At 29.5% G+C, this 27,646-nt stretch overlaps 1 protein-coding gene across 2 annotated transcripts in view; it reads left to right on the forward strand.

Annotated features, from left to right (window-relative positions):
* The first annotated feature begins 486 nt into the window (after nucleotides 1-486).
* Nucleotides 487-27,646, forward strand: part of psidin (phagocyte signaling impaired) — a 48,883-nt gene continuing 21,723 nt past the window's right edge. The window contains exons 1-18 of one of the 2 annotated variants that reach the window (XM_076507665.1): nucleotides 488-714; nucleotides 2,676-2,761; nucleotides 4,462-4,600; nucleotides 5,644-5,837; nucleotides 6,181-6,283; nucleotides 7,356-7,436; nucleotides 9,777-9,888; nucleotides 10,257-10,340; nucleotides 11,849-12,027; nucleotides 14,487-14,605; nucleotides 15,620-15,682; nucleotides 16,127-16,262; nucleotides 16,799-16,888; nucleotides 17,164-17,274; nucleotides 17,583-17,652; nucleotides 20,919-21,018; nucleotides 22,215-22,262; nucleotides 26,671-26,774. In XM_076507665.1, coding sequence (XP_076363780.1) covers nucleotides 615-714; nucleotides 2,676-2,761; nucleotides 4,462-4,600; nucleotides 5,644-5,837; nucleotides 6,181-6,283; nucleotides 7,356-7,436; nucleotides 9,777-9,888; nucleotides 10,257-10,340; nucleotides 11,849-12,027; nucleotides 14,487-14,605; nucleotides 15,620-15,682; nucleotides 16,127-16,262; nucleotides 16,799-16,888; nucleotides 17,164-17,274; nucleotides 17,583-17,652; nucleotides 20,919-21,018; nucleotides 22,215-22,262; nucleotides 26,671-26,774 — 1,919 coding nt within the window. In that variant the 5' untranslated portion in view covers nucleotides 488-614. Of the gene's footprint in view, nucleotides 715-2,675; nucleotides 2,762-4,461; nucleotides 4,601-5,643; nucleotides 5,838-6,180; nucleotides 6,284-7,355; nucleotides 7,437-9,776; nucleotides 9,889-10,256; nucleotides 10,341-11,848; nucleotides 12,028-14,486; nucleotides 14,606-15,619; nucleotides 15,683-16,126; nucleotides 16,263-16,798; nucleotides 16,889-17,163; nucleotides 17,275-17,582; nucleotides 17,653-20,918; nucleotides 21,019-22,214; nucleotides 22,263-26,670; nucleotides 26,775-27,646 lie in introns of both variants that reach the window. The other variant, XM_076507666.1, reaches the window with a different exon arrangement.

The raw sequence follows: 27,646 nt of genomic DNA on the forward strand, positions 1-27,646 counted from the left end.
CTTTTTAATTCTGTAAGCGATAAAAAGTTGTGACTTTTTAAGATTACCTAACATATACAATATTTATAGCTGGTATACTTTTGCTGAGATATTTGTAACATTTAAAAACTTTTGTAATTTCCAGCTTGAAGTAAATTTCGAATTCATTACATCCTTTTTTCTACGAATTTTTTAACATGTTTATAATGATTGGATTATTAAGAGTTGTGCTATATCCATAGAACTCCTGGAAGCTCAGCTGGAATTCTGTCCATGAAATTATTATACACGTGCATATTCAGAGGTAAGTTAAAGTTTCTAAAATGCGTCTGAACAACACTATGTACATATATATCTACAGTTACAATACTCTTTTAGCATCATTGCTCCGAACTCTAACTTCAAAGGGAAAACATTTCCTAAAATTAAATCTAAAAGAAAGCCCAAAATAATTTAGAATACGCAACAGGATATCCGGCTATCTTCCGTTAAATATCAACATATATTTTGCTGTCAACAAACTAGCTTATAAATACAAGTTCGATTATATTTCTCTCACCAATTCACTTACGATATAAAGAAAGTAAAGGCTGAAATATTTTAGTTCAATCTCGTAATTTCTCAAAACATTCGATATGTCACAAGAAGAAAACCAAGAAATGAGCACTGATGACAATATGGCGGCGCGCTCGACAGATAGCAGCGTTAACGAAAGAAGGCTAAGGCCTATTTATGGTGAGTTTGTAGCGTTTCTTGTATTTTTTGACACATTTAAGAAGTGTAAATGTTTTGGAATTAAGAATAAGAAACATATTTTTTGTTAAAATAAATACATTAGAGATATTGGTATTTATTCCACATGTATAGGTGTATACTTTTATTAGTGATATTTGTAGGCTTAAAGTTAACGTAACATTCTGTGCAACTTAGCAGTAATAACTAAGTACTACAATCGGTATGTTAAGATTAATATAGATAAGCGCATTATTGACATTGCGTTGATATATATTAACATATACTTGTGTTAACTTTCGTCAATTTCATATCAAGAATGGTTTAGAAGAATTGTTTTAAAGACAATGTTCGTAAATGAAAGCAGGCTAGGCCTAAGAAAGATATTCAGTTCCATTTCCAAATTAACTATATAGTTAGTAAGTTTTAAATTTAGTGGAATCCTTTGTTATTATAATTAATACTAATATATTATTAAGAGTAAAATTTCTTGAATTGTTGTAGTTAGAGGTGCACAGTATTGTTACAGTTGAAAAGTAAGTGTAAACAGTGCCTTTTTTTTCTCTTTTGGGAAATAAGATTCCAGAACTCCTGTATTTTCTACAGCTTTTCCAGCTAGTTACTCCATCCAAATAAAATATTCTGTTTCACTCCTAGTGGATGGTGACACATTTGGTGATACGAGTGCTAGAGGCACAATGAGATGAATAAATCTAGTTGATCCTGTCTTCATGTAATATTTTACTCATTTTAAATAAATCTAGTGGATCCTGTCTTCATGTTATGTTTTACCCATTTTCACTGCCCATTTACTAAAAGGTACTGGAACACTGTTCTGGCAACTTCTGCCAAAAAGTAAGAAGCACTGGAGATAAAAAGAAGTTGAATTTAAACATGAAAGTGTAAGAGATTTAAGAGCTAGAGTGATGACCTTTTCTGTATATAATCTTATTTAATTTGCACACAAATTAACTATATGTTTTTGAATGTTAAATTAATTGTAATGGTACTATTAAATAGTTATAATACATTTATTGAATTTAACCCAGAAAGTTTTGTGATATTTCTTGATAATGAGAAACCTACTTGAAATAAAAATGTATCTCAGAATGGCTGGTATGGGTAGTAACACTTTTATTGTTCTCTCCTTATTAATAAAAGTGTTAATACCCATACCAGCCATTCTGAGATACATTCTTGTGATACTTATTTGTAACATTTTGTATGTTTATTCCTCTGTTCTCCAAAAAGGACAGAAAACAGTATGCTATAATGGTGGTTATATATACTGTTGAAGATGTTAGAGTTTGCTGTGTTTCAAGTACAAATGTTTACAGTGGAGTTAAGTGGTGTGTTTATATGTTACAGTTAAACTCTGGTACTTGAAATATTTTGGTATATGGACATTAAAAATAGTTTTTATTCAACACTATGAAGTTAAAGTAAAATGTATTGTGAAAATTTATCTTCAGTCTAATGGTTAACATGTTTTAATTTTGAGGTCTACTAATTGACATACCTCAGGTTAAAACATTATTTTCATTATTAGACAAAACTACTAGTGTATTAAATAAGACTTATTCATATAGTGACCTCTGTCAGTAGTAAAATGTATGAAATTCTTGACATACAAAATATAGTGATGAAATGCTTACAATTTTTCTACTTAAATTATTTTATAAAAAAGAAACATACATAAAACTTGGAGTTTGTATATAATACACACACACACACACACACACACACAAATATTACATACAAATGGGTATCAAGTAAAGTGCTTGAACTATATTTAAAGAAGACATTAGTTGAAAGAAAGAACAGTATGTTGATTCTATGTGTTTGATGCAGATATTTTTACCCATGTTTAGAAGCTACTTTTAGTGTATGTTCAGTTGTAGATTTATTTAGTATTAATTTATATAGATTATTAACACCTTGATTATTACTGATGTTTTCTGTAGACTGCCTGGACAATGGTAATAATAAGAAAGCTCTTCAGGAAGCAGAAAAGCTTCTGAAAAAACAAAAAGATTTTCAGTGTGCTAAGGTACGTATAATTTTACAAAGGTGTTTATTTTTATTTTTGATCATTCAGAGAATTAAATGCATTGATTTTGAATATATGAACCAGCAGGTCATGAAATAACCACAGCCAAGATAAAACAAAATGTATTAGAACTACAGAGTGTTTGGAAAGTCACTGTGCAGTTTTGTAATCATATTTTATTCAGTCTATTTCAAGCCAGCAACTGATAGCGGTGTTTAGAAACAAAATGAGAAGGATTCAGGTCTGTATTGATGCCAATGGGGATCACTTTCAACATTGTTTATAATTGTCATTCATATTTACCTCCTGTATTCTATAGTGAAACATGTCTGTTAATAAATATATAAGTGCACAGTGACTTTCCGAACACCCTATATGATTTAACATTGCTATCATTTTATAGGTAGCGTGATTCTGTTGAAAATTAGTCAGTTTTGGGAAAGGCATGGAATAGCTATTTCCAATGACAACGTACATGAATTTGGATCATAAAGATGTATTTTGATCAAGAATTCAGAATCTTCAAGATGGAGATATCCCTTAATAGCATTGGAAGACAAAGGACAATGGATCAACTCAATGCACAAGGAAACCTGTAACAAGCTGTGGTAAAAAAAGTATGACATCTCGTGACAGGTTAGAATCCATGAACTCAGAGAGTCAGTACTAAAAACTGGACATTTTTCTAACAGCAGTACACAACATAATCAAGTATGATCTCCCTCTGGAAAAATGATACAAGTTACGTACCTTGAACTGCCTGGAAAGTAAAATGTATATTGATGTTATTCCTTAAAATTTATGAGCAACTCAGCAGTTGAAACGTGCTGGTAAACTATCGCCTTCATACACAAGATGAAGTATGGAAATCATACAGGGAGAAATGGGTTATTTTGAACATGAAAGACTTAAGGAGAAATGGGTTATTTTGAACATGAAAGACTTATGATATAGTGTTTGCAATTAGACTTACACTGCTCTGCCACTCTCAAGATGTATAATGTTAGTGAAACATAACTAGACATGATGAAACTCTAAAATAGTTTTAATATAATGTACTCAACATCTGTATTAAACAAACCATATGTAAAGCCACTGTGTATGTGAAAGAAAAGGTGTACTTCAAAGTCAGAAAAACTATAATTGTTAATGCAGTGTTTTCCGTTCAAGTAAATTTTGTCATTTTAAGTTTTTTTATAATACTTATTAGTTCACTCAGAGCAGCATTGTATAACATATAAAATATAGTTTAAACACATTGAAGTTAGAATTACAGATTTCATATGAGATAATTAAAAAATAATTATTTTGATGGAAAGAATTAGCATGTATATATATACCAGAAAAACTTTCCACTTAAGTAAAGTTATTTTCCAAAGAAACATAAAGTCAGTGTACCATAAAGCAATTAACTGGCAGTTTATGATCATATGCAAAATATTAACTTGTCAGGGAACCAGTCATGAAATTGAGAATATGTTCCAGGTAATATATTGAACTACTTTGTGTGTTACTCATGAATGATTACCTGTTTGCCCCTGAAGAAGAAAGGTTCATCTTTTGAAAGTAGTTGGGTTATAAGTAGGATATCATATTTTTGTTTAAAATATTTTTCTTGAACCTATGTGTTTATCCAACATCACTAATATGTGTTACTTATTTAGTCTGTGCTTTGAACTCATGAAGTTTTGCTATACTAGGTGTTGAAAGCCTTGGCATTGATACGTCTCGGAAGACAGGATGAAAGTCTGTCTACACTGAAAGAAGTTCACCAAGAAGGACCAACAGATGATGCTACTCTTCAAGCAATGACAATATGCTATCGAGAGTTGCAAAAACGTGAGCACTCATTGACATTGTCTTTTATTGTTCAAAAGAGCAATCTAACATTACTTTCAAAGATAACATTGAAACCATATTGAATGTAAGCATTTGTTAACTCATAGCTGAAAGTTAGAAGTCATAATGGATTTCTAAAAATGTTTACCTTTTGGGTACTTAAACTCCTATAAATGAAATACTTGTATTCTTTGGAATGTTATATATTGAGCTTTACTTACATAGAGAGTACCCCTGCTGGTACAGAGTTAAGTCTATGGATTTACAATGCTAAAATCAGGGGTTCAATTCCCCTCAGTGGACTCAGCAGATAGCCTGATGTGGTTTTGCTATAAGAAAACACACACATACTTACACTGAGAATGGAAAGCAGGTTTATCATATATCAATTTCCTGTAACTTTTTAATTAACTGTAAATAAGAAGGTTCATAAATATTGTGACATTTTACACACTAAACATTCTTGTGAATAGCTAAACTAGCAGTAAAGAAAATATCAAATTCTTAACAATATAAGTATGAGATATAATAACCATGTAAATATGAGGTATAATAACCATGTAAAAATCTACTGAAAATGTTTAGAGGACCACAAACCAAAACTAATGAACACTTTGTTTAAAAAAGTTTACTGTATATAAACATAATATTGCATATATTCTTAGTTTGACATTTAAAACTATTTTACACATTTTCAGCACCGTGTGGACTATTATTCATTTGTATAGTAGTTTTGAAAAGTAAATAAAGTTAAAGATATGAAATAACCTAAGCACTTTCACAAAGATTTCCTTCTTTAACCACAAAAATGAGAATTTTGTTTCAAAAGTTTCTTGGTTTCCTTTTGTCATTTCAATGATAGGTTGATTTTGTTTATGGGAAATATGCCATACAAACATATCTCTAAATGTCTTTTTACCGAACTGATAGTGAGATAAGACAATATTATTTTTTTCTGAGAAAATAGTGAGAAACGATGGATTGATGTTTCTGAAGGTCTTTTTTAACTGCACAGTGTTTTGTAAATATGTTCTTTCTTGCAGCTGAACTCATTGCAGATATTTATGAGACAGCTGTGAAGAAGGAACCTCAGAATGAGGAACTATACTCACACCTGTTCATGGCTTATGTTAGACTGGGAAATTACAAGAAACAACAACAGACAGCTATGGTTTTATATAAATTGAAGCCAAAGAACCCATATTACTTCTGGGCTGTTATGAGTATAGTGATGCAGGTAAACATCGTGAATATTGCTGATCGTGTTAAGCAAAATGACAAATTATATCAAATTCCAAGAAAACATTTTTAAAATGTAATTCCAGCAGGGCCATGATAATTTCTGATGCTTGTATAGTGTTGAAGATGCAATTGTCTGTTTACACTTAAGGTAATTCTAGAGTATGACAAATATATTTAATGTTTAAAGTTATTTTACTTTTTTCTCTCTCTGGTAGTTAATGACAGTTCAGACTCACGTTAATTTTTTTAAACAATTTGTTATATTCAATATTAGAAGAGATTGTAGTTGAAACACCTAGAAACTGTTTTATGCATTATATATTATGGCTTTGTTCCAGGCTTGTAGCAGCAATGAAAACTTAGCTAAAACCATGTATCTCCCTCTTGCTGAGAGAATGACAAAGAAGTTTGTACAGGAAGATAAGATTGAAGCTGAAGCGGGTTTGTTATTGTCTTTATTTAGAATCATCTTAAGATGTCATGTCTTGAACAAATTAGTAGTCTCTTTGGACTTTAAACAATAGTAGAACAAACATACACTGTTAAATGTGAAATCAAAGTGAAAAACTGAACATAAAATTAGACATTTTTGTTTTTGCACATTGTTGCATAATTGTAAATTCAGGTGAATTTTATAACAAATGTGAAATTAATAGCAGTGGAAGATTCGTTTTTCTGTTATAATTTCTGTAATCTCCTGCTGGTTTGCTGTGTTTTGTGTCAGGTCATCTTTTCTTTAAGTTGTGATTTTTATATTTCAACAATTGAATCCAAAACAAACATGGCATAGCAGTCACTTGTCAGAAATTAAGAACTATAGGTACATTTTGAAAGTTGTCCTTACCTACAAGGAGATTAATTCTTATACCTTTATTTAGAAATGAAAGACTTTTGAGTCCTGGTTGTTAAATTTTTCTATGGTTATATGTTATGGAGTTTATAGTGCACACTCAGTTTAACTAGTTATTGAAGATCTTAATGAAATAACATTACTAAACCTATAAATTTATTTTTTACACTTAATCATGTCAATTAGATTTTACCATTAGGTTGAGTGTATCTTAAAGTATGTATAAAAATTTAGAATTTTTATAGGCTGAAAATATTTTGGTTTAAAGATTAAATTACACTTTTCTAGGTATTTTTTAAAATAACCATTTTAATTTGTAGATATTTTCACTGTGAAATTAAATTTTGTATGTTTTGTTTTACTTCATGTGACACAAGGACTTCTTGATAGAGAATTCTGACTTAGTGTGTGTGTACAAACACACAAACACACACATGGTATTAGTACTTGAAATTGATGCATAAAAGACAGAATTTTTAAAATAATTGATATTGAAAGATGTATTACAGCCTGTTGTTTTACAGAGTCCACAAAAAGGAATAGTATGAATGAATGTGATGACACATTTAATAATAATAGTAATACTGAATCACCTGTTTCTATGATTTCAGAAAGTCTATAATGTAGAATAAAACATTTACACTGTAAAGTTTATTCTTTCAGAGGTTCAACTCTATCTAATGATCTTAAACCTTCAAGACAAGTTTGAAGAGGCTCTAGATGTTTTGGATGGACCACTAGGAGGCATGTATAATTTTACAGTTTACTATATAGTTAGCTTCCTCATATTTTGTTAGTTTTATTGTTTATGTGAGTTATATCTTGTAGTGCATTATTTCTGTATTAAAATCTGTGATTTTGAACTTGTGTCTGTGTGTATACTCCAACAAGAATTAGAAACTGTGAATTAGTAGGTAGCTTTTACAAGATAAGCTAGATTTCTTGATTCATTTTGTGTTGGCTCTCCTTTCTAAAGCAATTAAATACCATTTGTTAACACTTTCATGTGGAGTGAGACAGTGTGACTGACCTTGTAACTATTGAGTAGCCATACCATAATTTTTACCAGATAACTACAAAGTAACAATACTGCAATTTTTATCTTGTAACTGCAAAGTAACCATACCATAATTTTAAACATTATTTGTATATCTTTACAAATTCCTGGCAAGCTTTCAGTATTATAAATTTTTTATTAATTATTTTTGACTAAATATTTGCTCATGAATGTATGGAGTCAGGATATTAATTGTTCTTAATACAAAATAATTTTCATATTAAGATTAAAAATATACTTTTCTTCACCAGAAAAGTTGTAGATTTCATTTGCATATCTTCTAGAACCTTCTAATTAAATATTAATTTTCTTTTTCAGTGAAACATTATATTTTGTTATTGTCTATCCTAACCCTGTATGGATTTAGTCAGTTTGATTAATTTTGTACCCACTGTCATAAACACAATAATAACAAAATATAAGTTACTCTTTCTAGAATGAGTAAACTACAAATATTTATCCTAAGTGACTTAAAGCTCATGTAACAGTTAGTCTGCATCTGTTTTTACTTAGTTTTATTTATTTTGTGTATCTCATGTTTCTTATTGAATGATATAATGTACTAGCTGCTCACAGGCATATCTTTTGAAGATTTCTGTTATTAGTTTATCTTACCTAATAAGGTTCTAATTTGTATATTGTATTTATATATTTTTAAATAATATATAAAGAATATACATGGAAAGTAAGAAATAGAGTACATACCCTTGACCTTTTGTTTTTTTTTTGGTTGCTGATGAAATATGATGCTATTTTTTACACTGATGATACTAATACACTAAATATATTCTTTTAAAATTAACAGTGGACCAAAGATTAAATAGTAATAACACACAAATCTTATAATGTCTTACAACTATCACAATTTAACTGGCTTTCTGTGATATAAGAGCCTTATAACTCCCAAAGTTTTTTCATATGAAAACCAAGAGAGAACATTTCAAACTCTAGAAGAAATAGATAGTACTCTATACTGAAAACAACATAATGTAATAAGTGTCTGTGAGGGGTGGTAAATATATTAGAGAAGTAGGAAGACCTGGAGAACAAATATTACAATTCTCATACTAGAAGACATTAAGAAATTTTAAAAATATTCTCTTATACAATTAAGAACTTAAAACATATATAATATTAAAATTTGATTTATTAAGTATATTTTGATGCCATTTTATTAATCTCTAGTGCTTTAAGAATGTTATAACATGCACATAGAAAGTGTGTTAATGAAGATCATCTGTGTGAAGTTATTGTGAATGTTGTTATAATAACTCTGTGTTTGATATTTTGACATAAAATGTTACACAACTCGAGGGCTAAACAGACAAGTAAGAAACATGAAAATGCACTCAAAACTACCCCTGGCTTACGTTTGTTGACTAGAGAGAGGGCAGCAGCCAACAGTTCATGCTGTTTTTATAATTATTGTCATGCATAATATGTTACAGCTGAAATTATGTAAAAAAAGGATCAGTTACTGACTGTCACAACTGTAATACCTTACAGCTGAAAGTATGTAAAAAAAAGGATCACTTATTGACTGTAGCAACTGTAATACCTTACAGCTGAATGTGTGTAAGAAAAGGATTAATTATTGACTGTCACAACTGTAATACCTGATGCCTGAAATTGTGTGAAAAAAGGGGTTAGCTATTTCAAAGAAACAATTATATAATAATTCCTAGAAACATTTCTAGGCTCTACTTTTCTTTCTTGAAAGCAAATTCTATTTCTTAACGGTGTTATTTGTTTCCATAAAATATTTTATTTTCAGTTTGAAGATATATTAAGGATTTTTTCCTTTTTACTTCTAAGTGAAACTCTTGCATGTTTTCTTTTATAACAATAAAGTTCTTTGATTTTTAGATTGTAGAAATTTTTTTTTAAATTTTATAATTTTATTTTTATGTTGATATATATATTTATTATGATGTTTGTTGGGTTTTATGCTTGAGTATTACAAAATTGTAAACACTTTATGCTTCTCTGTCTAAAATAAATAAAACTTTTTGTACATTTACCTCTAGAAAAGGTGGTGAGTCACTTGGACGTTCTTCCCAGGAAACGTGCAGAACTACTAACCAAACTGGAACGTTGGCCCGAGGTCAACTCTACTTACAAAAAGTTGATCATGACGAGGTAAAAAAAATCACTTGTGCTCTTTTGGGATCTAGTTAATATGCACTTATATTGTGTTTGTATCTTGGCTTGTCAGCATTAAACTTTGATTACCTGAAATTGTATTTTTAATTTTTCATAACCTTTTTAGTTCTGACAAGTTTTACTGCCATGCTATCTTCAGATAATGCCTGTGAAGGCAATTTTAAATACATGCTTTTATTTCTGGTTCTAAATGAATGGTGACTTTTGTGTTAAGTGATTTGATTCATTTAAAGTATGAGAACCATCAGTAGAGAAAGGGTTATTAGCAGTAAGCTAAAATAGTGAAGTTTACTATTAAAATTCTGACATAATTCTGTGTATCTCAAATATTTATTATTCTACAGTCCTGACCAGTGGTCCTACTATATTGAATATTTCAATTCCGTCGCTAAGCTGGCTGACTTGGAATGGAGACCTGATGAAGATAGGTACAATAATGCTTTAGGTTTTCTAGTTTTTGTGCTCTTCTCTATAAAAATAAACCTTTGTTTAAACAATTTATTAACCCTTTCACTGGCACTACATATTGTATTGTCAACTTTGACCATTCATTAATAAAAGTGATAACTCATGAAAGTCGTTAAGTCTAAACAGATGGGTATCTCAACCATATATCACAATAATCGTAAGATATTTTGAAGTACAAGATTTTTTTTCAGTAAATTTATAAAATTACTGTGGAATAAAAGCCATTATATAACATAATTATATATAGTTCTGTTATGTGATACAGTAGTCTACAAGCTTTGTTACTTATGTAAACTACTAGTGTATAACTTATACATATCCTATTACTCAAGAATAATTGCTTTTTTTATCTTTCGTTCTTATATTATCTAAAATATTATATGTCATACAAAACAGTTAATTATCCAATAGAGATATGCAATCAACAGTCAGATAAGTTTATATATATCTTAGTATACCAGGTATGGGCATGCATTAGCTAAAGTATCATAATTGATATAAATGTATATATATATATATATATGTGTTGTTCTAGATTATTTCTCTGTCCTGTAAAACTATTTGAAGTACTAGATGCTATAACACAAAATGAAGCATCCATTCTGTGCTATTTCCTCTCTCATGGACTTAGTAAGTATGAAGAATTGCCTTCTCCATTATATGTCAGGTCACCATAGTTAAGATATTTTGTTGCATGTGTAAACTGATCTACCAGAGCAGTTATTTGGACAAAGTAAACACAGAAAACCATTATTAACATTAATTCATTACCTTTCCAAAGGCCCTCTGCTAGTGTAGCAGTATGTATGTCTACTGATTTACAATGCTAAAATCAAGGGTTTGATTCCCCTTGGTGGACTCAGCAGATAGCCCGATGTGGCTTTGCTATAAGAAAACATGCACACCTTTCCAAGGCACACAAAGAAATACAAAACTGTTAAAAACTTTCACTGTTTGGAACACTGCATGTGTAACAAGCTTCATGACCTACAAACAAAAGGTTTGGAAATTACCGTTTTATATAAGAAAAAAGAGATCTGTGTACAAGAGGTTATGAAGAGGAAAATAACCTAAATTATGTATAAATGATAACTTTCAAAATAAGAAAGTTATAACAAAAATATTCTGATAGGTGAAGTTTACAACTTTAAAAGTTCACTGTTTTTAAATCATCTTAGCTGAAAGTAATCTTCAAATTTCTTCTAACTGTTATCATTTCTAGCTTTTTTTTTTAAAGGAAGTGTACAATATCAAAAATTCAGTTATAATTTTATTTTGGATAAAAATTTCTGGGTAAAAAATTGCAAATAATGTTTTAAACTTTGATGTTGCACATTTTCTCAGAGTGACCTAGAATGGCTAGGCTAAAATTGTTAACAAATAGGTATGCTGCATTTCTAATGCCAGTTTCCATTTTCTTTCCCTTGTTTGTCTAGTTTATTGTTTGATTAGTGTATATTGTTTCCAGTTCTCTAGATCCACCAGTGGACTATACCTTTGACATGGCAGCAGAGTTTATACTGACGCTGCTCAAAACTCAACGAGATCACCCAGCACTTCTTGATCACTTCAGAGGCCCACATCTGGCAAAGTTAGAACTGGCTTTCTGGATACGCCATAGAGAGAACTCTTCAACTTCTGCTCTTGGTAAGGAAATTCATTATCAGTATACTGGTGAAATGCTTTTCTTAGTAAAATTGATAATGACGTAGTTGTGGTTTTGTGAATTTCAATGTAATCTTGAAAACAAATGTAAAAATATGTTACATCTAGAGATGTTAATAAATTCATATATCAGGTTGAAGACATCAGAATAGTTTCAACTTGATCAAAGAAACAAAACTAGCTTCTGTTTATTTTTAACAATAATAATAAGGAAAAACTTATTCAGAAGTATGTATGGCTTACTAGATAACTTGGTTTTGTTGGGTTATTAACCAATTGTTCCAGTTTTTATTCCACCTGCAGAAATTAATGCAGTATTGTTGATTTAGTAACATCAAGTTTTGTTTAGATAGTAGTATTAAGTTAAAAATTTCAATGAGTTAATTGGTTGTAGTTTTATTCATATGGTTTCAGATAAATGGCATCCTGAAATGATGAAATATTTTTCATTTTTCTCACAATTAAAGTTTATTGAAAACAGCAGTACATTTTTCATACAGTGATTTCCCATTGAAGTTGTTGATAAATGAATGCACACTTCAAGTAGTAAGCTTTAATTAAGATATATTAATGAATTACTACCATAATTGTTCAGTTCATAATGTCTTATTATGGATGTTAACCCTTTCTCCATGAAGTTAAGTATTTATACTATAACTTTTGAAACAATAAGTGTACCTTTACAAAATCTGATAGACTTTCATTAAAGGTTACAGATCTTTTGAACACAAAAAATCAGATTTTTTTTTAAATTAATTATTTTTACTAAAGATTTGATTGTAAAAGTATCAAGTCTATTTTGTTACTAGCCCAAGTGCAAAGTGATTTTAATGTTATGATAAAAAAAGTTTATATTATGTCTGTTATTTTCTCTTTCTAACTGTGTGGAGCCTGTAAATTTAACCAACCTTGTAACTAAAAATTCATTCTAAGTTAAGTACAGATTATAACACTAAGATACAAATGTTTAGTATAAATATCTTAAATCTCATAACATTATACATTTATTATATTTACTTTCCGATTGTTCTGGCTAACATTACAAACACTTTCATCATTGATGCAGTATACATGCACTTATACTACCTTATACAATAATGTAAAACTGACCTTCATTCTTTACAAAGTGACCCGCCTTTGGCTATGCCTCATTGGACGAGTATTTTGTAATATACAGTTACATTCCAATTATTATACATTATATATGTATACAGATTATTTCTGTTTAGAAATAAGTTATTAAACATGTTTTTCTTAAAATATAGAACAGTAAGTAAATCAAACAATTACACCTTTTAATTACTATGATATTTGTACTCATTTACTTCATGCTGTATGTTACTAAGCCTTTTGAAATTTCACATTTGGAGGATATGAATAACCAAAAGAATCATAAATTACTATGTGTATACCATCAAATTTTATTATAATTTATCATGTTTAGTAAGTAATTAAGCTGTATTTTGTCTAAAAAATAAGTAAGTTTGAGGAGACTAAAGACACAACTTACCTGTTTAAAATCTTGGTTCTAAAGAATAAGATGGCTTCCAAGCACTTTAAAATAGCTGAGAAAGCAAGTTTAGAGACATTCATAACTTTTGATTGGTTATTCACATGTCATGTATTGAAGTAAGTGTATGTAAAGGACCGTTTACAAAAATAGAAAGAAGTGAATGGGACCACTATATTTGATTCAGTGCATAAGCAACATCTCAGCATATAATGAAGATAGATATGAGGTTCTTATTTTATATCTAGCTTATCAATATTGGTAATTTGAGTTCCTAATTCATATGGAACTACAATTTTGTATTTTGATATCACAAACATATAATTTGGACCTGTGCTGGATTCAACATATCATGTGACTCATAAATTAATATAGAGGTGTATTAATTTAATATTTACTTTTAAATTAAGAAATTAACTCATACTAACATTTGAACTATATTTTACAATTTGATACCAAACTTATTGATATCAGTTCATAAAATAGTAGTTCAATAAAAGTTTAAATGCAAGTCAACAAACATGATGACATGACTTTTGACCCTATATTTTTCATGGTAGGGGTAGCATATAAATTATTATTTTTTACAGTTTTGTTCAGGCAGTAATATCTAGTTAAAAGAAATTAATGCAGTATTGTTGATTTAGTAACATCAAGTTTTGTTTAGATAGTAGTATCAAGTTAAAAATTTCAATGAATTAATTGGTTGTAGTTTTATTCATATAGTTCCAGTTAATGATATTGATAAATTAATTGGTTGTATTATCGTTTAAGTAGTACTAGTTAAATATGCTGATGAATTAACTGGTTCCTTTTAAAGTTGTTGATGAATTGGTTTTTCCATTGTAGTTTGATGTAGAAAAGCTGTATATTTTCCAGTTGATTTTTTATGGTTTGTGGTTAAATGAATTGTGAATGTTTTATCTTGTAGGAAATATTATAGATCTTTTGTTGGCTTACTTTGAAAAATTCGGTGCTAAAGGAAGCTGTTTCCTTGACATGGTCCGTGTGGTAGATTCTTTTAGCCTGACTGAAGAAGAGAAGCTCCAGGTAACAGAAAAACTCATTCATAAGATGATATGTAGAATGTATTGCTCCATTTATAATCCATTAACTGCTTTTTGTATTCTCTTAATTCAAGTGTAGCAATGGATGGTAGTACTGCTTGAAACACAGAGAATTTGGGTGGCTAAGTATAACTGATGAAGGGTTATATCCTACAAAACAAAAATAACCTGGGGAAATTCGGTGTAGCTGATGAGGTGTGGTATTTTACTAAACATAAATAACCAAGATAAATTCAGTGTAGCTGATGAGGTGTGGTGTTTTACTAAACATAAATAACCTGGGGAAATTCAGTGTAGTTGATGAAGTGTGGTATTCTACAAAACAAAAATAACCAATGGAAATTTAATGTGGCATTCTACAAAACAAAAATAACCAATAGAAATTTAGTGTAGCTGATAAGATGTGGTATTCTACAAAACAAAAATAACCAAAGGAAATTTAGTGTAGCTGATGATGTGTGGTATTCTACAAAACAAAAATAACCAATGGAAATTTAGTGTAGCTGATGAGGTGTGGTATTCTACAAAACAAAAATAACAAATGGAAATTTAGTGTAGCTGATGAGGTGTGGTATTCTACAAAACAAAAATAACAAATGGAAATTTAGTGTAGCTGATGAGGTGTGGTATTCTACAAAATAAAAATAACCAATGGAAATTTAGTGTAGCTGATGAGGTGTGGTATTCTACAAAACAAAAATAACCAATGGAAATTTAGTGTAGCTGATGAAGTGTGGTATTCTACAAAACAAGTTTCACCTACAGAAGTTGTTGGAAGGAAATATTTTGCCTTAACCAAAAATTAGCAAAAATGTTTTTAAACTAGTATGTGTGAATGGTGATAGAATTAAATGATTTCTCTTCAAATAATTACAGTATTTTGTAATGTTTCCTACATTAAACAGTTTTTGTGTACTTTTTTCCAATATTAATGTGGTAAAAATTATGTTACCATTTGATCAGTTTGTATCCACAGTTTTTCTGATTATTTTATTAGGTTCTGGAGAGGATAAAATTTTCATTATCGTCCAATGGAAAGGAAGTGAAATTGCCAGACAATGTATGTGACTTCCTTCTGTTTTTATAACACTCTTATGATAATCCAGTTAGAATGTTTTAAAATTCTCTGGTGGATTTTTACAAGTAATGTTTCAAGTCACATTTCTCTCTGGTAAATTGCTATCAAACTTGAGATTTGTACTGCTATCCAATACATTGGACATAATTTTTAATGAAACCTTTTACTCAACCACTAGAAACACCCACAGTCAGAGAGAAATATGTTTTTATAATTTCTTGTTAGTCAATTGTTTAAGTATAAGACCAGATTTGACAATATACTTGATATGAACTTGTACTGATGAAAGTAATAGACAGTACTTTTAAAAAGTTGCACTGTAAGCTGTCTTTGTTGCATCTACGACTGGTGTTTTTTAATGGTGTCTCTGTCTGATTCAGTTTCTGCTTTTCCCTTTAATGTTTAAAATCTAGTCTTGTTTTTTAGGTAAAAGAAATGCAGCGCCACCTGTGCTATGTTCAACTATGTCACTATTTTGGCCATCATGAAAATTATTCAAAGGAAGACAAATTAAAGCTTGCCATATGTCTGTATGAAAGATATACTCATGGACTTCAGTTTGGTAAGTCCTGTTGTGGCATGATTGTGATCAGTTTTACAGAGAAACTCATAGTTTAATAAAATAAATATTCTCTTCTTATTGAAAGATTCACTGAAATGGAGTAAAGCTTTAACTATTGTTTAGGAAAAAATCAGTTATTTAAAACAGTTGGGATCTTTGAAAAGTGTTTCTCTTATTTCTTGAAATATACTGGATAAATATATATTCCTATATTTAATTTAGATTTGTATGCTTAAATATTACTCTAGGAATTTCTAAATGATATTGTGAATTGCTTAGTTTGACATATTTTTATTTTAATACTGCTGAAAAAAATCAATTTTTTATATCACAATATTAAGTATAGCTACTTTTGATAGTTTTATATCATTGCAGAATTTGCTCATCAAACCTAGTGGAACTAAACGTCTGCAGCCTACCTTTTTAACTTATCATGTGTAGGAAAATGGATACTTGTAAACCTAAATTTCTTATACTAAATAATCAGTTATTTTAGATGTTTTTTAAAAATGCATTTTCAACCCAACACAATTCAGGCAAGGATCTTCTGTCGACTGACTTTAAGCCAAGTGATAACTATGCTCTATTAGCAGCACACATCCTTATTGACATATGGGAGGAAAAAGGTAATCTGAGTTTATATATGCTTTAAAAGTTGTATTAAATATTACCAGTAAACCAGTTATATTCCTGTGGAATTTCATTGATTTGTTTTACAAATGTTATTTGTTTATTAAACATAGTCATTACTGTATTTCCATCTGTGTGAAGTAATAACTCATTCTTTAGATTGAGAAATATACTGTTGCCTAGACTATAAACAATTTTGTAACACTTTTAAAACTTTCATTATACTAATGAATTGTAACAGTGAATCTTATCAATTTTTTTCTTTTTGTAGAAGATGAAAAGTTTCTAATCGAAGCACTTGTAATGCTAGAAACAGCTTTGAAAAATAGCCCTTCCAACTTCCAGATAAAACTGTTGCTGCTCAACTTGTATAATATTATAGGTGAATTTTTTGTCTTTTATTATAGAATGTGTCTGTAATGATTCTATTGATATTTTGAAAGTTTACTAACATGTTCTTACGTTACTTAAAAATATTTAAATTTTACTGTAAATGTTTGTAATTACACTGTTTATTTTATTAAGTCACTGTGAATGTTTGTAGGTTAATATTGTATAGAAACTGTGTATGAGGTGAAAATAAAGTGACTTATTGTGAATTTTATTGTACTCACTTCACACACACATGCACATAAATATACACACATGGACATATATATTTGACCAAACTGTTTTACTTCTGTAATCTAGGTGCTGTTGGAGCTAGTCACACTCTCTATGAGAGTTTGGACATTAAACATGTACAGCAAGAAACTTTAGGGTAAGTTTACTGTGCTTGTATGTTATGCTCTTTAATCCCTATATTATTGATTGTGAATGCTTGAATAAACATCTGTAGCAGGGGTGAGAAACTCAATGGATAGCATAATTGTGGCTAGCTCAAATTTCGTAATAAGCTTTTTCCATCATTTATTTTGTTATGACAAATTTGGTAATCAGAAACTGCACTGCTCCACATCATCATTAATGTCACGCACTTCATCCCTGTGCCACAGACACAGCCCATGTTGTAACGTCAGTCTGGTTTAGATTTTTGTTATTGAGTGTGAGTTGTTTTGCATGCACTTGCAAACATATTTGTATTGTGCAACTTTCAAGTGTTTAAATACATTTTGTTTTTAATCCCATAATATGGATAAGTGGATAATTCAAAAACAAAAGAATCCAGATGATGGTGAAGACTCAGGAAATACAGTTTAATTGGTTCTGTCATTACTGATGAAAATAGAATGATGTGTGACTGGAATAACGTGAAACAAGAATTTAATGTAAGTTGAGAGTTAAAGTTTACAGTGATTGAAGTAAATAATAAACCAGTGTGTCTTTTGTGTAACAAAGTGTTTAGGAATAATAAAGTATACAACTTTAAGCAACACTGACAATTTTCACAATGAATTTGATGTAAAATTTCCAGTTGATAACAAAAATCATATGAATGAAATTAAATGTCTGAAAGCATAACTTCATGAACAAAAGGGAGGGCTAAAAAAATTTATCATCAATAGAACTAATTATGTTAGTTAGCTATAAAGTAGCTTGGATTCTAGCTCAAAAAAAGAAATCATTTTCTGATGCTGAACTAATAAATGAAATATTGATTGTTGTCATTATAACTCTGTTGGTGAATTATGATTCAAAAATAAAAGTTGATATTCTTCAAAAGGTAAATAATTTGCAATTAAGTCGAAGAACAATTGTCCATAGAATACTAGAGTTAGCAAAAGACAGAAAATCAGTTGCTTGAACAACTAAAAGACTGTTTGTATTTTTCTTTAGCGCTAGATGAGTCAACAGATGATAGTGACACTGCACAGTTGATATTTTGAGTTTGATGTGTAACTTCAGATCTTCAAGTGAGGGAAGAAATGTTTGACTTTTATGAATTACGAGATCAAACATGTGGAAAAAACATCTTCGAAAAATTTCTTGAAATGTCAAAAAATTTAATCTGGATTTTAAAAAAACTTATTTCTGTCACAACAGATGTTCTTACCACAACTGGGGTGAAATTAGGATTTGTTTCTCTTTTGAAGCAGCATTTAATTGAAAATAATGTGAAGTCCACACTACCATCTTACCATTTCATTTTGCATCAGGAAAATGTATGTGCTCAGATGTCTAAAAGTGATGGGCTGAAAAATTTGATGGACATTGTTGTAAAAGTTGTGAATTATATTAGAAGTGGAAGCTCTCTTATCCATTGATAGTTTGTTGAGTCTTTGAAGAAGAGCAATGACTATACTTTTGATGATCTTACTGATTTTGCAAACGTAAGATGGTTAAGTAGAGGAAAAGTCTTGGAATGATTTACTTTCTTATTTCCTCAAATAAAAAAGTATCTTGTTGAAAAAGGTAAGATTGAAAATTTCCCTGAAATTGAAACTTTGTCATGAGAGTGTGATTTGTACTTTCTGTGCAACATGATGGCTCACTTTAATAATTTTAATACAAGAAAAATACCTCTTCAGGGAAGAGGTAAAATAACAAGCGAGCAATCACAGTCTATTCATGAATTTCAATTAAAGCTAAACCTCCTTGTGGAACAATTACAAAAAATGATTTGATACATTTTGCAAAGTTGAATAGTTTTCTAGAAAATAATAAGGACTATGATTTCTCTGATGCTAAAGATGATCTCTATATAAACTGGATCAAAAATCTATATCAAAAATTTGAATCATGTTTCTCCAAATTTAAAAATTTGAAATTGATATTTGAATTTTTGCATGATTCATTTCAGTTTGACTTAGGAAATTTCAGTGAGGAAATTGCATCTTTTTTGTCTTTGGATAAGTATGGATGTGTAGACAAAATGTTTACTCTGCAAAGTGTAGAACACATAAAAGGTTACAAGCCGATTATTATCATAATTATTTTATTTTTCACATACATTTTCAAAACCTTAACATAAAACTCACTAACACCCAGGTTTATTGTTCTTGTATCATTTGTGGGGCCCCATTCTCTGTGACTACGGAGTAAAATATGACCCAGATTTCTAACAAAAATGTTCCATCAAAGAGATGTGGCTCACTATACTGATAAATGAGAGCCTTCCAAATTTAAAGATAGCAATTTCAAAACTATTTTTCATGTTTGGATCCACATGGGTGCATGAGTCAACACTTTCTATGCTAGATTTTTTCAAATCCAGATACAGATCTTGGCTTACTGACATAAATTTAAAGGCAGAGCTAAGATGCTCATTGAGCATAGATATTAAACCAAATTTCATGAAACTTGTTGATGAAAATCCCCATCAATTTTCACATTGAAGGTTAGGTGAAATGCAATTATTTTGATTAAACTAACATTTTTCAAAAAATTTTTAATAGTGTGGTCAATGTTGTTTTCATTAGCTACAGTTGTGGCCACTATGAAACACAAGCTGCTCACCCTGATCAATTGCAAGGTTTTAATAATAAAGTTCAAAAAATTCCTTTTACAATCGATGTAATATTTTAACCAACATTACACCTTTACATCTTATTCAGGACCAGTAAATAAAACTGTGTGATGTTTGTTAAGTTATAAAACTGTATGATGTTTGTTCTATTTCTCTGGTTGGCAGTAATGTTCCTCTCACACTGTATAGAATATTACTGTTTTACTATTGTTTTAATATAATAGTGTAGTTATAATACTAACTATATGACACATACATTACCTATATAAAAGTAAAGAGAATTACAGAATTACAAGCTACAAGAACAAAGGGACAGAAAATAGTAGCTGATAAGAAACAGAAATTTAAAGTTGAAAGAATACAAAGTTTACAAGAAATGCTTAATAAAATTATAAGACTATGTGATAAGGTGGAGTATGCAAGTTTGAAAATTAAAGTTAACGTGTACTGGTATGGGGTACTGTTTTTTGAGTGATCGTTTAGTTACATGTACCATTCGTTGTCTCTTCTTTCTTTTTTTCATTAATGAGTATATATTCCATAAATTTTCTTTATTTAAAAATCAGTAGCCTTAACAAAATGTCTTTACATTCATTGAGTCTGTACATTTCTTGTTCTAGGTATCTTATTACAAGTCACTTGGCTGCATGTGCACACTTTTCAGTTGCCAGTACTGTACTAACAACAGCACTTCGATTTTTCAATAGCAACTTTAAAGATGTAAGTGTTGTTTTTTATTTACCTCTATGTAAATCATCTATTCATGTATACAAGACAACTCAAAGTTATCTTATTTTAATTAATAAATAAATAAATACAATTAAGCCATATCCAACATCTTGTCCAATTTAAATAGTTTTAGTGACACATCGGTAACATGTAACTGGTCTTTGATTTCAGTCCATGTTTCTTGCAACATGTCCATAATCACAGTGGTGATGGCATCTGTTATTCTGGTCTTTAGCTCCATGATGTTAGTCATAAGTAGGCAATACATCATGTCATTAACATATCTTCAACGATAGAAAGTCAATTGAACATGGGAATTGGCTTACCTTGACCAAGTCATTCCAATGAGAGATTCTTTTCTTGTCTGATGAAATAGAAACATGACAATAAACAGTGTTTGAGTTGAACTTAAAAATATTGAAGACTGAATGGTAGTATTTCTTTAGTTATTAAATTTTAAATTAGGAAAAATAACTTTGGACCACTGTGTATGATCAGTTCACTGACTAAGGACACACAAGTAAGTGTTTAACAATTTAGGTTAAGAAGACCAAATATGTTGCCTTGACATAAAAAATATTTCTTGACTCGTTACTAAATTAGAAAGTAAACATGATTTAAAGGAAGAAATAGAAAACATGACATGTTACCCCAGGTGTTCTCCTCTGTGGGAATACAGACGTCATAATTACTTGGTCAGTTGGTGTTAATTACATTACTTTAGTGTCTATATGTAAGGAACCAGTGTAAAGTAAACTGAAATATTATTTTTTACTTTTAAGGAAGCATACATTAAAAGGATAAAAACTTGGTTTTACACAAATTATAATAGCATGTGTGTAACATAAATGATGATAATGCATGTGTATGTATGTGTGTAACATAAATGATGATAATGCATGTGTATGTATGTGTGTAGCATAAATGTTCACTAAATTCTAAACCTTCTTCTTTCATGTAACTTTTTTCTTTTTTTACCTTGACATGTTTTTAAACATAGAGAACTTAGTACTAAAGAGAGAATCTGAGGATACATAATTTAAGATAAAAAATATTATTAGTTCTTATAAATATAGATGTTGTTACTTTAAGAGCAATTTCTATTTTGTCACTCCATTCTTTTTTATCCAATACTGGTTAAATGTATCTATATTTATTTTAATGTAATGATGTAAGATTCTTTTCAGACTGTAGATTTTTTGATTTCCTGTTACAAGTTTGGATCTTTTGCAAAGGTAAGATGTTCTGATTACATTGGAAGTAGTAATAGAAATTAAAAAATTACCATCAGAACCATTTAATGAAAGTTTAAAACTTTGGTCCTGAAAACTGAAAATCAAACCAGTCAGTATGTGAATTGTTCATGTTTCTTGTCATTGTGTGTTTACATTACTGACTATCTAACTGTATATTTCACAAATAAACCAGTCAGTATATGAATTGTTCACATTTTTTCTCACTCTGTGTTAACATTACTGACTGTCTAATCTAATATTTCACAAGTGAACCACAAAGATCAGTCAGTGGCTGATAAATTTCAAACTTTCTGATGATAGCTTCCACTTTATTTCATATTTATAGTGAAAAAAGAAGTATATTTTATGTGTCAAGAACTGCTTGATTATTCCTAGAAAAATTCAACAAAGTTATTTTAAGTACAGGTAATGAAGACTTGCCTTTAAAGTAAAACCATTTGGAGCTAAGGACAAGAAAATAGAATTAACCTAAACAAACCAGTGTATAAAGTAGATTAGCAAGAGCTTAGGACAAGAAAATAGAATTAACCTAAATAAACATGTGTAGAAATTAGATTACTTAGACCCAGACAAGAAAATAGAAATGTCCTAAATAATGAATAAACATGTGCATAAATTAGATTAGTCAGAGCTAAGAACAAGAAAATACAAATGTTCTAAAAATTGAATAAACCTGTGTATAAATTAGAGCTAAAGACAAGAAAATAGAATTAACCTAAATAAACATGTATAAACTAGATTTGTAAGAGCTAAGGACAAGAAAATAGAATTAACTTGAATAAGCATGTGTATAAAGTAGATTAGTAAGAGTTAAGGATAAGAAAATAGAATTAACATGAATAAACATGTGTATAAACTAGATTAGTAAGAGCTAAGGACAAGAAAATAGAATTAACCTAAATAAACGTGTATAAACTAGATTAGTAAGAGCTAAGGACAAGAAAATAGAATTAACCTAAATAAACATGTGTATAAACTAGATTAGTAAGAGCTAAGGACAAGAAAATAGAATTAACCTAAATAAGCATGTGTATAAACTAGATTAGTAAGAGCTAAGGACAAGAAAATAGAATTAACCTAAATAAACATGTGTATAAACTAGCTTAGTGAGAGCTAAGGACAAGAAAATAGAATTAACCTAAATAAACATGTGTATAAACTAGATTAGTAAGAGCTAAGGACAAGAAAATAGAATTAACCTAAATAAACATGTGTATAAACTAGATTAGTAAGAACTAAGGACAAGAAAATAGAATTAACCTAAATAAGCATGTGTATAAAGTAGATTAGTAAGAGTTAAGGACAAGAAAATAGAATTAACCTAAATAAACATGTGTATAAACTAGATTAGTAAGAGCTAAGGACAAGAAAATAGAATTAACCTAAATAAGCATGTGTATAAACTAGATTAGTAAGAGCTAAGGACAAGAAAATAGAATTAACCTAAATAAACATGTGTATAAACTAGATTGGTAAGAGCTAAGGACAAGAAAATAGAATTAACCTAAATAAGCATGTGTATAAAGTAGATTAGTAAGAGTTAAGGACAAGAAAATAGAATTAACCTAAATAAACATGTGTATAAACTAGATTAGTAAGAGCTAAGGACAAGAAAATAGAATTAACCTAAATAAGCATGTGTATAAACTAGATTAGTAAGAGCTAAGGACAAGAAAATAGAATTAACCTAAATAAGCATGTGTATAAAGTAGATTAGTAAGAGCTAAGGACAAGAAAATAGAATTAACCTAAATAAGCATGTGTATAAAGTAGATTAGTAAGAGCTAAGGACAAGAAAATAGAATTAACCTAAATAAGCATGTGTATAAACTAGATTAGTAAGAGCTAAGGACAAGAAAATAGAATTAACATGAATAAACATGTGTATAAACTAGATTAGTAAGAGCTAAGGACAAGAAAATAGAATTAACCTAAATAAGCATGTGTATAAAGTAGATTAGTAAGAGCTGAGGACAAGAAAATAGAATTAACCTAAATAAGCATGTGTATAAACTAGATTAGTAAGAGCTAAGGACAAGAAAATAGAATTAACCTAAATAAGCATGTGTATAAAGTAGATTAGTAAGAGCTGAGGACAAGAAAATAGAATTAACCTAAATAAGCATGTGTATAAAGTAGATTAGTAAGAGCTAAGGACAAGAAAATAGAATTAACCTAAATAAGCATGTGTATAAACTAGATTAGTAAGAGCTAAGGACAAGAAAATAGAATTAACCTAAATAAGCATGTGTATAAAGTAGATTAGTAAGAGCTGAGGACAAGAAAATAGAATTAACCTAAATAAGCATGTGTATAAACTAGATTAGTAAGAGCTAAGGACAAGAAAATAGAATTAACCTAAATAAGCATGTGTATAAAGTAGATTAGTAAGAGCTGAGGACAAGAAAATAGAATTAACCTAAATAAGCATGTGTATAAACTAGATTAGTAAGAGCTAAGGACAAGAAAATAGAATTAACCTAAATAAGCATGTGTATAAACTAGATTAGTAAGAGCTAAGGACAAGAAAATAGAATTAACCTAAATAAGCATGTGTATAAAGTAGATTAGTAAGAGCTGAGGACAAGAAACTAGAATTAACCTAAATAAGCATGTGTATAAACTAGATTAGTAAGAGCTAAGGACAAGAAAATAGAATTAACCTAAATAAGCATGTGTATAAACTAGATTAGTAAGAGCTAAGGACAAGAAAATAGAATTAACCTAAATAAGCATGTGTATAAAGTAGATTAGTAAGAGCTGAGGACAAGAAAATAGAATTAACCTAAATAAGCATGTGTATAAACTAGATTAGTAAGAGCTAAGGACAAGAAAATAGAATTAACCTAAATAAGCATGTGTATAAACTAGATTAGTAAGAGCTAAGGACAAGAAAATAGAATTAACCTAAATAAGCATGTGTATAAACTAGATTAGTAAGAGCTAAGGACAAGAAAATAGAATTAACCTAAATAAGCATGTGTATAAACTAGATTAGTAAGAGCTAAGGACAAGAAAATAGAATTAACCTAAATAAGCATGTGTATAAAGTAGATTAGTAAGAGCTGAGGACAAGAAAATAGAATTAACCTAAATAAGCATGTGTATAAAGTAGATTAGTAAGAGCTAAGGACAAGAAAATAGAATTAACCTAAATAAGCATGTGTATAAAGTAGATTAGTAAGAGTTAAGGACAAGAAAATAGAATTAACCTAAATAAACATGTGTATAAACTAGCTTAGTAAGAGCTAAGGACAAGAAAATAGAATTAACCTAAATAAGCATGTGTATAAACTAGATTAGTAAGAGTTAAGGACAAGAAAATAGAATTAACCTAAATAAACATGTGTATAAACTAGATTAGTAAGAGCTAAGGACAAGAAAATAGAATTAACCTAAATAAGCATGTGTATAAACTAGATTAGTAAGAGCTAAGGACAAGAAAATAGAATTAACATGAATAAACATGTGTATAAAGTAGATTAGTAAGAGCTGAGGACAAGAAAATAGAATTAACCTAAATAAGCATGTGTATAAAGTAGATTAGTAAGAGCTAAGGACAAGAAAATAGAATTAACCTAAATAAGCATGTGTATAAAGTAGTTTAGTAAGAGTTAAGGACAAGAAAATAGAATTAACATGAATAAACATGTGTATAAACCAGATTAGTAAGAACTAAGGACAAGAAAATAGAATTAACCTAAATAAGTCTATGTATGAAGTAGATAACTTAGAACTAAGGACAAGAAAATATAAATGTTCTAAATAATGAATAAACCTGTGTATAAAGTAGAATTTTGTTCAGAAAGTCTGTATGCTATAGTAATCTTAAACAGATTTATTGAAAACCTTGAAATTAATATTACCATGACAGTGTCATAGTTCATGTTGGGGATATTTATTCATTCTTATGGTTAATTAATTGAGTTATGACATTATACTAATTATATGTTTATGGTTTAAGCTTGTAGGTAATTTCAATAGAAATTAAAATTTTTATATCAATATGGTGAAACACAAGGGTTATTTAGAGAAACATGATCTGTAGAAATATTTCACACAAGCATGACAACACTTGTTTATTAGCATGATTGATGAATGAAGTAATTCTTCTGCAGTGTTTATTTGGAATCTTAGACACGTGATCTTTTCTGTGTAATTTTTCTTTTGTTGGAAGTTTTGCAAAGAACAGTAATATGGAAGTATTGTGTTCAAGAAACTGTTGGTATAAACTGTTATTCTATAGATATATCACTTTAATACTTGCATCTGTTGAAAGTAACCTGTAATTTTTTAATATTTTGGGAAAAGAAGTACAAGATATTATTTAGAAACAGTAATTTTTTATGTTCCAAATCCAGAAGACTAATAACATTGGACATTCTAGATTCAACAGATTGTGGAGTTTCGGGAAAAGCTGAACAATTCTGTTCAGTACACATCCATTGCTATAGAGAGGAATATTCTTGATGTTCTGTTGGAAACCAAAAGGTATTGTATTTTATGCATGAAAAGAAAGTCATGTTGGAACATTATCATATTAAATATTAGTAAATTATAATTTAAGTGTATAATATTAAAAATGTCAGCATGGGTCATGAATGGACCTGCACCTTAGGCAACTTACTTACATTAATACCAAATATTTATCTGTATTTCTTCACTTTAAAAGATATTTTTCTTTTTCTAAAACCTCTAAATTTAGTTTTTCCCTAGTTGTTATCACTTACGATTCAGAATGTCTGAAAACAAAAAATGAAACTGTAAATTAGAATTGTTTCAGAAAGATTTGTGTGCCATATATGGTTTTGTAGTGTGGCTTTTAGTTTAAACTTTGTGTATTTCCCCTCAGTGTGTATTCCTGTATATCATGAAGGAACCTCCAAGAGAAGGTTCTGTTCTTTCAATTTACATTCTCTGTTTGCTGTGCATGGAAACCCATGAAGGACAGGAGAGGATCCTGATGGATGAGGGGTCCAACCCAAACACATCACTTTGACCTTGTATTCCTGTATAAGGGTGGCCTTGGGGTGGACCCCTAGGGTCAGTTGGCTGGTTTACTTGGGCTAGGGTCAACCAGGTGCCAGTGTTAGATATTCTCAACAGGTGTTGTGGATATTGTATCTGATGTTGGTGTTTGGGTATAGTGCTCACAAAACATTGGTGTTGCTGCAGTATCCTTGATTGGCTCTGTAGTTAGACCCCTCGTAAGGGCTCCATGGTGGGTGGGGTCAGTGGACACTGAAATATTCTTTCTTTATTATGGATCCCATAAATAAAATAGTGAAAAAACAGTCCATAGGTAAATGACCATGTTTTGAAGATTTTGAGCAGCAATCTTCAACATCTGTAACACATGTACC

The sequence above is a fragment of the Tachypleus tridentatus genome, chromosome 6 (genome assembly GCF_004210375.1).
Source record: "Tachypleus tridentatus isolate NWPU-2018 chromosome 6, ASM421037v1, whole genome shotgun sequence".
Lineage (NCBI taxonomy): Eukaryota > Metazoa > Arthropoda > Merostomata > Xiphosura > Limulidae > Tachypleus > Tachypleus tridentatus.